The 15351-nt window shown below is 38.2% G+C and overlaps 1 protein-coding gene across 1 annotated transcript in view; it reads right to left on the bottom strand.

Annotated features, from left to right (window-relative positions):
• LOC114668668 (ERC protein 2) overlaps nucleotides 1-15351 on the bottom strand; it is a 724143-nt gene that overhangs the window by 594707 nt on the left and 114085 nt on the right. The window contains 3 exon segments of the mRNA XM_028824542.2: nucleotides 1086-1226; nucleotides 1228-1254; nucleotides 6271-6426. Of these exon segments, the coding sequence (XP_028680375.1) occupies nucleotides 1086-1226; nucleotides 1228-1254; nucleotides 6271-6426 (324 nt within the window).

Below are 15351 nucleotides of genomic sequence, written 5' to 3'. Positions count from 1 at the left end.
AGAGATTCACAATCTTGACTTTACCAACGATGCAGTGATTTTCGCAGAGTCAATGGAGGGTCTGATTGGGGCTCTTAAGACCCTGAGCGAGGAGTCTGATTGCCTGAAGTTGCGAGTGTCCTGATAAAAACCAACCCACACGTTTAATGACCTCTTGGGCACAGACATCAACAGTGTGTCTGTCTGCAGAGTCAACCTCGTCGAAAGGTTACTTACCTCTGCAGTAACATTCATGTCTCTGGTGACTCTTCCTATGAAGTCAGTAGACGGATTGAGAGAACATGGGGGGGTTATGAGGTTGCTGGAAAGGGGTGTGTTGCAAATCCAATATTTTTTCAAAAGGACGAAGGTCCAAGTCTTTAGAGTCCTGGTGCTTCCTGTTTTTCCATATGGTTGTGAGACATGGACACTATCCAGTGACCTGAGATGAAGACTGGACTCCTTTGGTACTGTGTCTCTTCAGAGAATCCTTGGGTACCGCTGGTTTGACTTTGTGTTGAATGAGTGGTTGCTCATGGAGTCCTGAGTGAGGCACATTACCTGCATCATGAGGGAGTGTCAGTTCCGGCACTAAGGCTGCTAAGACATGATTCCCTGAGGGTGATCCAGAGGATCCCAGCGGCTGGACCAGGCCAAGAGGATGCCCACATAACACCTGGCTGTGGAAGATAGAGGGTCATTTCTGGAGGGTAGGACTGGACCGTGTGTCTGCCTGGGGGGTTGCCAACCGGGATTCCAAGCTGTTTCGTCAAGTGGTGGGTGCGGCAATGTGCTGTACCAGTGCATGCTCCCCAACCTAACCTAACAACAAGCTCAGCTACTGGGAGAAGAATCATAAAATGGCAGATGAATTATTAACATTTAGCTATCTAAACATAGTATAACACTAGCAGTTGGTAGCACACAATTTACTGTCATCTGCAAGGTGTGTCCGTGTTATATGAGATATGTAGGCATAGTCTGCTCTTGGACAAAGATTCGGTACAAATTCAAAAAGAGAACCTGAAGGCTGCTGTTTAGCTAGTATTTGTTCAGAGCAGATCCAAACAGTGAGACAGAAACACAGAGCAAGATAAAACTCTTACCTCCGTCTGCAGAATAGCAGCTCTCTGTTCTTTGGCAGTGAGTGACTCTTTGAGAACTTCAATATGTTGCTTACAATCTGAATTCTGATTCGTCAACGTCTCCAGCTTGGTTTGTAAGGCAAGGAGTTCAGACTCTTTTTTTTGATAGTTCTTGTTTTAACTGGTCAATCTGTTAAAAAAATAAATAAATAAATAAAATGAGAATGAACATCATCATTGAGATTATGCTATGAAGAAGTTCAAACGATATTGGTGCTATACCAAATAATTGATTAAAATGTCACAAAATAAAAGAAACAATGTATATTTTTGTACTTTCCATTACGTTCTACAGGGATGCTTGGAGGAAGGAATTAAAAGTAACACAGCAAATAAACAGTCCTCTTTTCTTACCTGTAGAAGAGATACCCTTGAACAATCGGAGGAGCAATTAGGCCCCTAAACCCCACCTCCAACCCCCCCTTTTAGTCCCAGCAATACTTAAGCAACAAACCGACGAACTGACATCATCTTTTTGGACAAGTCCAAGAAATAAACACCTACTATGTCTGTGACTGCCTAGGAAACTAAATGTCAGAAGATGAAAGTGGTCTTATTGTTTTTTCGTATACCCCCCTCCACCCCAACCGTGATTAACTTCAGTCGCCCATGGCACCCCATCATTTTCCCAACTTTGTCTTGTTTTCATAGAATTTCATAGGTCATACTCTTGTTACATCTAATTCACTGCAGGACACGGAGGTCTGAAGTGTAAAGCTCTGCTCCAATGCCTCACTTAACATGGCATGCAGTAGCATGAGAAGACGTGAGACATGTGCCATTTTGTATTACGCTTTGTCTCACATACCAGATGCATCTTCTCATATATATTATCTCTCCCCTGGCCAACTGTGATTTTTTTGTAAAATAACTCTTATAACTCTCTCTGTACTGGATTTATATAGGATAGTCTGCCTCTGCTGTAGTTTCACCCATGAAACCTAAATAGGCCACAAAATACCATAAATATATTATTTGTATTTTGTTATAACTTAAGAAATTAAGGGACTGTAATTTCACAATGCAGTACACAATTTGTCCACTATATGCAGTATCTAAGAATGTATCTATCACATAAGACATGATTCCACTACATTGTATTCAAAGGACATTACCTTTAAAATTTGCCATGTATGTTGTACCACCTAACAAAAATAAATTAATCCATATCACCAAAAAAAGGAACTGAAGTCTATGTTTAGTTTAATTTTGCATATACTTAAATACAACACACAACTGTACTGACATTAAAAAGGCAAGAGTTTAAAACTAGGGTGATCACCCCCATAAAAATGAGGAGCAGGTGAAACTCACCTTGATAAATCCCTCCATACTAATGTATCTTTATCAAAACCTTATTGCACCAAAGCCAAGTCAATAATCAGAAATCAAAGTCAGAGACAAAACAATAAGTTCAGAAGCCAGAAACTCAAGATAGAAATATGCAGTAAGTTTGACAGTGTTAATTTTAAAATCACCAATTTGGAAAAAATCTTTTGCACCAGAGTTAAAGTGCAAGGAGAAGCGACATCTGAAACCAACGTTCCATGGTAACTAAGAACAGCGTGCTGGTAACGCGAGTCATAAGAGGGCGCCGGCCAACTGCAAAACAAAATAATGTTGTTGCACTGTGAATTAATAATCAGGAAATATTAAAATGCAAAGAAACAACAGAAAAACTCTAAAGAAAAAGCAACCCATACTCCCAAATACATTTTTGTTGTAAAAAATGTATTTTAAGAAAAAAATATTCTAAAAGTAACAAATCATAGCAGCACACATTTACTACCAAAGCTCTTAAGTCAAAAGCGAAAAAATGGTGAGTGATGGGCACACTTCAAGCACCGATTATCATAGACTGTGGGAAGTTCCTGCATGCATACATTAAATCACATTAGAAATTTATTTGCTGCTGGCAGTACCCTGTCCCAACAATACCTTAATAATTGTCATTGGTTTGTAACTTTATTTTTCTAGTTTTTTTTATCTATGCATTATTTTTAGTTGCTCAATTGTTTATTGTTTGTAAAACACATATAATGTTAGTTAGCATTCTAAAGAAAGCACGTTGATGGTATGCCAGCCACACAAGTTTGAACTGATCCCTTCAAAAATCAAGAGTTTTAAGTTTTTACAAGAAAAAAAAAATGTAAGGTTGTATCATCACATCATACCACACACAAAACATCACAATGAAAAATACAAATTTTAACATTCGTAAAACAAAAACAGCCAGAGTCCTACTGCCATCTGATTCTGCTGTTTATGGTTATTATTATAGTACTAGACAAAGAGCCCGTTTCGATAATGTAAGATGAAACGGGCATGAGTTTGTGTCAGCAGTATATGAAGAACAAATGATAAGTAACGAAGAAGTTGTTTTGTAATAATTGTAGTCCGCTTTACTCATTACTGTACAGGCTTGTACTGTTAGTTGATGAATTTTCCAGGCCTATAGTATAATATTGAATGATGAATGTTCCAGTACAATATGGAATAGTAATAAGTATAAGCACCACAAACCTGATATAGGTGTATTGAATGAATGCGTAGTTGAATCAGAATGCGTAATTAGGCCTCGAGCTGCAGTCGAAATCGCCTTTCAGGCCTCTAGAGCTTTAATCGAAGTCGCCTTTCTCTTTGAATTTTTGTGGCCGTAAATCTGCCACCTGCGATGTTGGGGTTGGATGTCGGTCTCGTAAGGTTTTTCGGGCAGCTGCGCAGAAGGCGACTGCGCATTCGGCTTCGGACGGACGTGAGTGAGTGAGTGAGTGAGTGAGTGAGTGAGTGAGTGAGTGAGTGAGTGAGTGAGTGAGTGAGTGAGTGAGTGAGTGAGTGAGTGAGTGAGTGAGTGAGTGAGTGAGTGAGTGAGGAGGCAGGCGAATTATGTATTAAGATAGTATGTGCAATATACACACATGTATATAAATTTAATTACTGAAAATAACACAATATCAGATTTAGGACATGTAACCTATATGCTACTTACAGTCATATCAAAAAGTGTCTGGATTCTGGATGGAGGTATTGTTGACCATTCTTCCATACAAAATCTCTCCAGTTCAGTTCAGTTTGATGGCTGCCGAGCATGGACAGCCTGCTTCAAATCATCCTATAGATTTTCGATGATATTCAAGTCAGGGGACTGTGACAGCCATTCCAGAACATTGTACTTCTCCCTATTATACCATTTCTCTTAATAATGTTCATGTTTAAAAATGGATGTTAATGCAAGGATGGATTATTAGAGCCATCACCCTTCTCCATATCTTCCTCTCTCCTCTCTGCCATTTCACAAATTCTTGTAGAGTTTAAAAATAAAAAGTTTCTCCTATTTGTATTCTGAGCCAATCTTTAAAAAAAAATTGAATTATTATAAAATATATCTGGTATGAGTTTCATTACAAGCAATGTGTCATTTTCACCATACTATACTTGCCTTGTGTCATAGTAAACAGTTACCTATCAACCACAATAGCATAAAGCAAGACAAAGGGGAGTCAAAGACAAATGAGTATTCTCCTATTTTCTGCATCATTGACCAGCACATCAAGCGATAGCCAGTTGGATACCCAAATATGTCACAGTGCATTGCTCTGCTTGATTAGTGGTGATGGGATCAATGGAAATATAATGACTAGCTGCTTTCTCACATTACAGGCACTTTAGAAAGCAGAAGTTGAAGAATGGTGGTCAATGACTAGAACAATGATGCAAAGATGGCAGCGGTAACAGTAGTAACACCTTCGTTGCAACGGCATAACATATTGCGACTACAAGCAAAACTGGGCAACACCCTATACAAATGGGGGGGTGTATCAAATCTGTTAAGAACACACCAGAGTGAGTCAACAGCAAATATAAATATAATGTTTTCAAAATCTAAAATATTAAACACTATTGGTAATAAAACCAATAATGCAAAACTTTGCTTGGTAGTATAATCCACTCCACGGGTTTCCAAAACTTTGTCTTGGTGTACCACCCCCACAGATTGAAATGTTCCAAAGTACCATTATTTTACAGTTAAATTGTTAAGCACTGAACGTTTATTAGTTCCACTTCATTCCACTGAAAAATGTATGTATGTATTTGGGGGATTTATCAAGGTACTGTGAATAGCCGTTGTGCCTGTGTGCCATTTCATTTTTCTTTCATACACCTAATTTTTTTTTTACCACACGAACAATAGTATGGTTTTGTATGGAATAAAAAAGCCTTAAAATTCTGTATTTTTAATTTACAAAAATATACAGTGCCGAGCTTGAGTAAACCACATGACACAAGGAATGGGTGTGCACAGCGCTTGAATTCTTACATGTTGAGTAATACCACTGCAGATTGAAATGCTGTAAAGCAGCAGCAAGCTGATATATAATTGAACAGGATCTTAATTGCCCCAAATATAGACAGATAAAAATAGCAACAATATTTGCAACCACTTTTAAACTTTACTGTTGAGCTCCGAGTGCATTTCAAATATAACACTGCAATACACTTCTTCAACAATTAAGAAAGTTAAACTGAAAATATTGCTATACTCAACCCAAGCCTCAGTTACTTTTTCCATTATTTTTCATATTTCATTTCATAGTAAGACTTGAAAGTATGAAAAGGGAAACCAAAGGTACAAACATCCATCCATTTTCCAACCCGCTGAATCCAAACACAGGGTCACAGGAGCCAATCCCAGCCAACACAGGGAGCAAGGGAGGAACAAATCCTGGGCACAGTGACAACCTACGGCAGGACACACACACACTCACACACCAAGCACACACTAGGAACAATTTAGAAATGCCAATCCACCTAACCTGCATGTCTGTGGACTGTGGGATGAAACCCACGCAGACACGGGGAGAACATGCAAACTCCACGGAGGGAGGACCCAGGAAGCAAACCCAGGTCTCCTTACTGCAAGGCAGCAGCGCTACCATGCAACTAGCTATTAGTAATAATACATAACCAAAACTCATTACAGAACTAAACCTAAGCTACTTTCAAAAATATGAAATCTTTTAAATTATTCAGTGTTGTCACATACAGTAGCCATATTATTGCACCAACTTAGCGTTTAAAAGGCAGTAAATTGCCAAAATAATTAAAGATGTTTAACATTAAAAGAAGTGTGAAAGAAAGAGGGTACCTTGTTTTTCATGAATTTTGAATGGTTCTTGTACACTTCCATCTGTTTGATCTCCTCTTCCCGGTCCTCCGTGTTCAGAAGGCCATTTGTCTTTAACATCTGGATTTCATCTTCAAGATCTCTTATGTTCCTCTCCAGTGATGCTATTTTGGTATCCTGTTCAGAAGAGTACAGTATTAGAACAGCTGCAACACATAACATTTCATCATTAAACCAAATTAAAATCAATAGTCAAAAAAAAACAAGAAAAAGTTGTTCAAATGAAAGTTCTCCTGGTTATACAAAAACATGAGAATCTTAAATTATTTTAATATCAAAAGAAATAATAAACCACTAATTAAATAAAATAGTGTAACAAATTGTGGCATTGGTTTTATCACAGAAGCATTACAACAATAAAATACTAAAAAGTACACTTGCTTGGGCACCCTTTGTAATTTTCTGCATTTCTGCATGAAAAGCTCCACACATTTTATCTGTTATTCGTTTATGTCATATCACAGATAAAGTCTGGTTAAACAAATAACACGCATGTTATCAAAGACTGTCATATGCTTTTGAACATATAGCTTAAATATTTAGGATAACTCATGGAAGGAATGCATTAACCCTTAAATTTAGTTAAATGATAGAATATCCTTTTGTCATAATAGCATCAATGAAAATGAATTCTGTGGTTCCCAAACAGACTTACAATGTACTTCAGAGGTATTTTGACACAATTTTGTCGGTGATATGAGCTCAATTGAAGAGCTCAGTTCCAAAATCAGCTAAGTACAAAAGAAAAAATTTGGAGATAAATAGGAAAATCTGGGTCCATAAGCAGATTTTGAAACTAAATCCCTAAAACTATAGCGCTACACTGTTGCAATTAGTAGGTTTTGAAGCTCAAACATATTTTCGGCGCATGACCAACTGCATGAAAAGTCACAATCACGTGTTCACTAAATTTTACTAAAAGATGTAATTAGCAGATTTTGGAACTCACATCTTCAACTGGACTCTTTACCTGTTGTTAAGACTCAGATCCAGATCAAATCATGCAAAAAATACAGCATTAATTTATTCAGAAATCTGGCTGCCTAAATAAAAAAAAAAGTTCAAATGGATGTATTGCAGAATAATATTTAAACAACAAAACAGCTGCAATAAAGAGTGTTAATAATTATAATTTGGTAATATAATTTGTATTATATACAGTATAGTACACTGACTGGCTGCTGCTTCTTTTGTGCAAAATTTAGCGATTGTCTTTTTGACGCAAAGTTTGGTTAGTTTTCTGGTTTTGGCAAAAGTTTTATTTTGAATATCTGGTTAACCACTTTGCTTTGGTATTACGACAGAATTCTTTTGCCTCTTTTGCATATTCTTTTTGGGACAAGAAAATTTGGATTTAAAAAAGCAGGTGTTTTTTTTTTTTTGCCTTCCTCTTCTGCAGAAGAACAGAATAGTCATATACTTTATCCAAGTTCTCAAAGCACATATGAAATATATAGGCAAACATCTGTGCTTGTTGACTGTTCCATTGCCAAAGAGAAATTTTCATTTGTCTCCCTGGGTATGAGGTTCACTTGTCCTGTGGAGTGTCCGTTCAGATACCTCACTATAGGTTTTTCAATAGGTATCAGGAATGTTATCTGAGTTCCATTTACTGACGGATATTACTCAAAGTATAATCGCCACACTTCAATGACTGGCTAGTCAAAATGTCTCCATAATACCCATTTATTTCTGCAACTGAGTCTGGCGACAATATACTCAGTTGAGATTTGTTGTTTTTCCAACTCTTGCTGAGAACAGCCAGGGAGACATCCGAAGTCATCAAATGGTTTGCTAGAACATCTTTTACGCCGTTCAGACCCCATTTCTCCATGGCCTCACCTGCCGAAGTCACATCAATGTCATTAAACATATTTACTGATTTGGGAGTTTTGGGTATCAAAATTCTGTATCTTCTGTGCCTCTTCGTTATGGGGTATGACGCATGGCTTACTTCAAAAGCATTTCATATTTTCACAGACATAGCTGTCAATTCTTTCATCCTTACATCCAACACTATCAAAACTGTGCACAACAGCGACAACATATCATTCACCTTTACCATGAGTCCATTGATGCCAATGTTTAAACTAACTTGAAAAACAAAAGGCTTTTCCCTTGCAACAGCTTACCCTTTTTTTTTTTTTTTAACATGTGCAATGGCTCTCTGCATAAGTGACACACATTTATATACAGTATTTAGTGGTATTTTTAGGAGTCTTTATGGCTATAGACAGTTTAGAATGTGAATTTCCCATTGGGATTAATAAAGTATCTATCTATCTATCTATCTATCTATCTATCTATCTATCTATCTATCTATCTATCTATCTATCTATCTATCTATCTATCTATCTATCTATCTTTAATATAATCAGAAGCTTGCTCTCTGCAGAGCCATGTTAATAAGCCCACCATTGCTCTTTGCAATACAAAACCACTGCCACTACTTTGATCGAAGCCTTCACAAAGCATTGGATTGGTTTAGAAATTGTCCCCGCCCACATTTAAGACAAATTCACTCACAGTTGTCTCCATATGTATATACAGTACTATAAGTCTGACTCTGCAAGACTACTCTACATACATCTCAGATCACAAACACCCCTTTCATGAGAGGTTTTTATCTGACTACAAGACCACCATCAGCTGGATATTTTTGTACAGTTGCCTATATTTAGTTTATTTGTGTTAGTATCAAAACCTCCGCAGGGTTGCTGTTCCTGCTATATTCAGGCCCATTCGTTTTCCTTCTTAACTAAATACACACACAATCCATTGATGCCTACCTACTTTAAGTAGAAAAGATAATTTTCTCCACACAAGATCCTAAAATTATTACAGGTATACAATAATAAAATAACAATTTCATGTAATACTTTATTTATTAATAAATAATGTTTCATTAAGTCATATAGTAAAATCACGCTGCACACAGCAAAAACAAGACACATGCTCCTGTAAAGCTGATAGCTGCATATCTCTATCATTCATTTACAGCAGTCCTATGTTTTACCTTAGAGTGTTTTAAATAAAGCCTGATAATAAAATGACAATTTCATGTAATGCTTTATTTATTAATAATTAATGTTTCATTAAGTCATATAAAGTAAAATCACAATATCAACAAATTATATAATTATAAGTCATATAGTAAAATCACACTGCACACAGCAAAAACAAGACACATGCTCCTCTAAAGCTGCTAGCTGCATATCTCTATCATTCATTTACAGCAGTCCTATATTTTAGCTTCGAGTGTTTTAAATAAAGCCTGAAGTCTAATAGCACTGGTATTGGCTCGCCTATTATACTAAGCTCCTTCAACCCTGATAGTATAGTGCAGCAGCTTCAAAATAATCATGCAACACTGCTTGCACAAAGCACAAACCTGAATTTGCTGTTTAAAAGCTCTGTATAATTCACAGAAATGCAATCAAGAGGTATAATGTGTGCTAACTTCCATTTGCTGTATTATAGTTAGCTGGTGATGTACTTGTTTTAGCACAAATTATCGAGACGCCCACTCACATATTGTTAAACTCTAACAACTATTTGGCATTAAACCTAATCTTTTGCCGAACATTAATATGTCATTTTCAATAATGGAATGCAAAGAATAAAATAAAGAGAAACCCAGAGTTGACTATTAGTTTAACTTTTAAGTGCAAGAGCTCAGTCTCAGTTGACAAAGCTGAATACAGTAAAACTGAATGAATGATGTGTTATATTCAAGAAATTCAAAATGTCATTAAAAGAAAAATAAAACAACACCCTTACCAGAGACTCAAAAAACTAACCGTCCAGAGAAGCAGAAGCTCTACTTAGAGATCTGTCACTCAGACCATTACTATTTTAACCTGAGCTGAAACTCAGCCCACATCTCATTGGAAAAAATGGATAGAATGTAAAATGTGTGCGTTGGACTTGCACTAATGTATCCAGTGAGCCAGCACAGCAAATACAGTCATATGAAAAAGTCCATCCATCCATCCATCCATTCTCTTCCGCTTATCCGAGGTCGGGTCGCGGGGGCAGCAGCTTGAGCAGAGATGCCCAGACTTCCCTCTCCCCGGCCACTTCTTCTAGCTCTTCTGGGAGAATCCCGAGGCGTTCCCAGGCCAGCCGGGAGACATAGTCCCTCCAGCGTGTCCTGGGTCTTCCCCGGGGCCTCCTCCCGGTTGGACGTGCCCCGGAACACCTCACCAGGGAGGCGTCCAGGAGGCATCCTGATCAGATGCCCGAGCCACCTCATCTGACTCCTCTCGATGCGGAGGAGCAGCGGCTCTACTCTGAGCCCCTCCCGGATGACTGAGCTTCTCACCCTATCTTTAAGGGAAAGCCCAGACACCCTGCGGAGGAAACTCATTTCAGCCGCTTGTATTCGCGATCTCGTTCTTTCGGTCACTACCCATAGCTCATGACCATAGGTGAGGGTAGGAACATAGATCGACCGGTAAATTGAGAGCTTTGCCTTATGGCTCAGCTCCTTTTTCACCACGACAGACCGATGCAGAGCCCGCATCACTGCGGACGCCGCACCGATCCGCCTGTCGATCTCACGCTCCATTCTTCCCTCACTCGTGAACAAGACCCCGAGATACTTGAACTCCTCCACTTGAGGCAGGATCTCGCTCCCAACCCTGAGAGGGCACTCCACCCTTCTCCGGCTGAGGACCATGGTCTCGGATTTGGAGGTGCTGATTCCCATCCCAGCCGCTTCACACTCAGCTGCGAACCGATTCAGAGAGATCTGAAGATCACGGCCTGATGAAGCAAACAGGACAACATCATCTGCAAAAAGCAGTGACCCAATCCTGAGTCCACCAAACCGGACCCCCTCAACACCCTGGCTGCGCCTAGAAATTCTGTCCATAAAAGTTATGAACAGAATCGGTGACAAAGGGCAGCCCTGGCGGAGTCCAACTCTCACTGGAAACGGGTTCGACTTTCATATGATTAAATATGAAATTAATCCTTTGGATTTGTGTTTATCATTGGCTGAGCTTTCGAAGTAGAAACTTCTTTTTAATATATGACATTAAGTTTATTGGATTAACAGAAAATATGCAATATGCATCATAACAAAATTAGACAGGTGCATAAATGTGGGCACCCCAACAGAGATATTAAACATCAATACTTAGTTGAGCCTCCTTCTGTAAATCTAACAGCCTCTAGACGCCTCTTATAGCCTTTGATGAGTATCTGGATTCTGGATGGAGGTATTTTTGACCATTCTTCCATACAAAATCTCTCCAGTTCAGTTAAATTTGACAGCTGCCGCGCATGGACAGCCTGCTTCAAATCATCCCATAGATTTTCGATGATATTCAAGTCAGGGGACTGTCACGGCCATTCAAGAACATTGTACTTCTCCCTCTGCACGAATGCCTTTGTAGATTTCGAACTGTGTTTTGGGTCATTGTCTTGTTGGAATATCCAACTCCTGCATAACTGATGCTTGAACATTATCCTGAAGAATTTGTTGATATTGGGTGGAATTCATCTGACCCTCGACTTTAACAAGAGCCCCAGTCCCTGAACTAGCCACACAGCCCCACAGCATGATGGAACCTCCACCAAATCTGACAGTAGGTAGCAGGTGTTTTTCTTGGAATGCGGTGTTCTTCTTCCGCCAGGCAAAGCGCTTTTTGTTATGACCAAATAACTCAATTTTTGTCTCATCAGTCCAAAGCACTTTGTTCCACAATGAATCTGGCTTGTCTAAATGAGCATTTGCAGACAACAAGCGACTCTGTTTGTGACGTGAGTGCAGAAAGGGCTTCTTTCTCATCACCCTGCCATACAGATGTTCTTTGTGCAAATTGTGCTGAATTGTACAACGATGTACAGATACACCATCTGCAGCAAGAAGTTCTTGCAGGTTTTTGGAGGTGATCTGTGGGTTGTCTGTAACCATTCTCACAATCCTGTGCATATGCTGCTCCTGTATTTTTCTTGGCCTGCCAGACCTGCTGGGTTTAACAGCAACTGTGCCTGTGGCCTTCCATTTCCTGATTCCATTCCTTACAGTTGAAACTGACAGTTTAAACCTCTGAGATAGCTTTTTGTAGCCTTCCCCTAAACCATGAGACTGAACAATCTTTGTTTTCAGATCTTTGGAGAGTTGCTTTGAGGATCCCATGCTGTCACTCTTCAGAGGAGAGTCAAAGGGAAGCACAAGTTGTAATTGACCACCTTAAATACCTTTATATCTCATGATTGGACAAACCTGTCTGTAAAGTTCAAGGCTTAATGAGCTCATCCAACCAATTTGGTGTTCCAAGTAATCAGCATTGAGCAGTGACAGGCATTCAAATCAGCAAAATTTACAAGGAGACCCACATTTTTGCACAGCCAGTTTTTCACATTTGATTTAATTTCATACAACTAAATACTGCTTCGCTAAAAATCTTTGTTCAGAAAACACCCCAGTACTCAGAAGTTCCTAGGAAATGAAAGACATACCACTGTAATCTTTTTTGTTGAAAGTACAGTAAATTATTATGGAGGCTGAGAGGGGTTCCCAAACTTTCATATGACTGTATGCTTTTCCAGGTATGCTGAAACTTCAGCACATCTAGAGGCTCCCGTTAGAGGCAATGGGGAGTTTTTTTTTTTTTTACTTAATAATTGAACTAAGCTGACTAACTTGCTATACTTCACAGCATGCATTTCTACTCATAAAAATATGACAAATGATTTTATTGAATGTGATTTGGGTTATTTATAAAGCTGAGAAGCAATGCTATGTCTGTATATAAAAGTAATACTGTGTGAATGCTAGTGAACAGCACCTAGTGATGTGATCCAGACTCTCTTCATGTGTAGCACCAAGCTGGCAGAATGAGCTGCCCATCTCCATCTAAACTGCTGACTATCTCACTGTGTTTAAGAAGCATTGGAAGACTTTGTTATTCTGTGAATAACTAAATGATAATGGCTTTTATAGATTCTTATAAAGAAGGAAAAATTAACTTGTCCTGCTTGTTTTAAAGCTCTTCACATATGATAGTAAATTTTCTAACCCTGTCCTATAGCACTTGTTTCAAAGCAGTAACCCAGACTGATGTTCACTCAGTTACGGTGAGGTCTTTTGTAAGTCACTTTGGATAAAACGGCCTGCTAAGTGAAAAAAATGTAAATATGAAGGAACATTGATGTAGAGTGCAGTGATTTGGGTGGCATACACAAAGGCATGCCATGCCATAAATACAGGTTTCTAACACTGCTCTCAAAAGACAAGGGGCATCAGCTTACTGAACAGAAGAAAATGACCAATATATACTTCATATGATTCAGGCACTCTCAATCAGTCAGTCAGTCAGCCATCGTCCAACCCGCTATATCCCAACACAGGGTCACAGGGGTCTGCTGGAGCCAATCCCAACAAACACAGGGCACAAGGCAGGAACCAATCCCAGGCAGGGTGCCAGCCCACCACAGGCACTCTCAATATTTTATACAAAATTACTTTATTAATTGTTCCAAAATATGCCATAAAGAGAGTATTTTTTTCATTTGATGGGCTTAAGTGTATATTTAGTGAACTGCATTTCTGCTCAGTACCAAAGCACCACTCCGTGTGTATTTATATATACACACACATTATACACCCATATATACACACACTTACATACACTGTATGTGCACACACACATAATGCATACAGTGTTATGTATTTAATATACTATGTATTTATACATAGTATATCATGAGAAAAAACACACTCTTATTGTATGAGGACATACTATACCTGCCATATTATATCAGGATCAAAACAGAATGGAGGAGTGGATTTCTGTAAAATGCACACAATATAAAATGAAAAAAAAAAACTGCATTTTATTGCACTGCAAAGAATATGTAATAAAAAACAAACTGGAAGTCACACAATTGAAAGAAAAAATGAGTTTAACTTGCCAATAAAATTGTATAACTGTATACATAAATAACTAGAACATGTTGGTAATGGATAACAGAAAAGAATGTATGCTGTAGGTGACACTCATGTTTTCCTTTATACTTCCAATTTATGCAAGACAAACCACATGTCAGTAAAATTTTCAGTTTTTGTCTGTTAGACATATTCCATAAAATCCCATCCAAGAATATTTTAAGCATTATCTTAAATTTTCAAGGTTAATATAAAGTTACTGAACTATAGTGACATTTTCAGACTCCCTCAATCCAGTTCATGGTGACAGGAGACTGGCGCCTTTTGTGGCTGCATGGACACACGGTGGTCTAAAACCACGGACAGGCAATGAGTCAGAGGACCCACTCGCACTACACACTAAATTCATCCTCACGAAAGACCAACTTAGAATCACTAGTTAACCATCTGTGGTTCTGAGAATATCATCTTATTAAGACTGTGCCAGGTAGGTATCAATGGGGAACAGTGTCTACAAGCAAATAAAAGAAATTTCAAATGAAATGAATAAACAGTCCTGTTTATACGGCTTTATTAAGGAAATTATAAAACAAACAAATAAATAGTGTTTGGACATACTGTACTGCTAGTCATATTGCCAATGTGATCTTCATCCTCAACAGAATCTCAAAAAAACTGCACTATTACAAGGTGACACAACAACAATTTAAAAATTATTATCTTTAAGTGATTTATTTATATCATAAAAGGCTAGACAGGTAGCGGGTTCAATGTTAACAGGATGCTTACAGTTCAAACACTTAACCACTTTTATCAGAAGGTTTAATAAAACTGTCCTTTTATGAGGATCATGTTGCCTACTATTCAAAAAAATCAAACACCTGTATAATTAACACACATAGCACATTTTAGAAAGTAATGAAAATCGGAGTTCTACTGTAGCTTTATACAAGTCTATCTTGCCTTTTCTACTTATTGAAGCAATGTTAAATATTGAATACTAAGGACATATTTTCAATATTAAAATATACAAGGTAGCAAGTTAAGTAGCACAAGAGATTTCAGCCATTTAATAATATGGAACCCATGAGAGAAATGTATCAGCGGTTCATATTTATAGACTAGCAAAAATACCCCGCGCT

The sequence above is a fragment of the Erpetoichthys calabaricus genome, chromosome 18 (assembly GCF_900747795.2).
Source record: "Erpetoichthys calabaricus chromosome 18, fErpCal1.3, whole genome shotgun sequence".
Taxonomy (NCBI): domain Eukaryota; kingdom Metazoa; phylum Chordata; class Cladistia; order Polypteriformes; family Polypteridae; genus Erpetoichthys; species Erpetoichthys calabaricus.
This window is presented reverse-complemented; position numbering and strand designations above follow the sequence as displayed.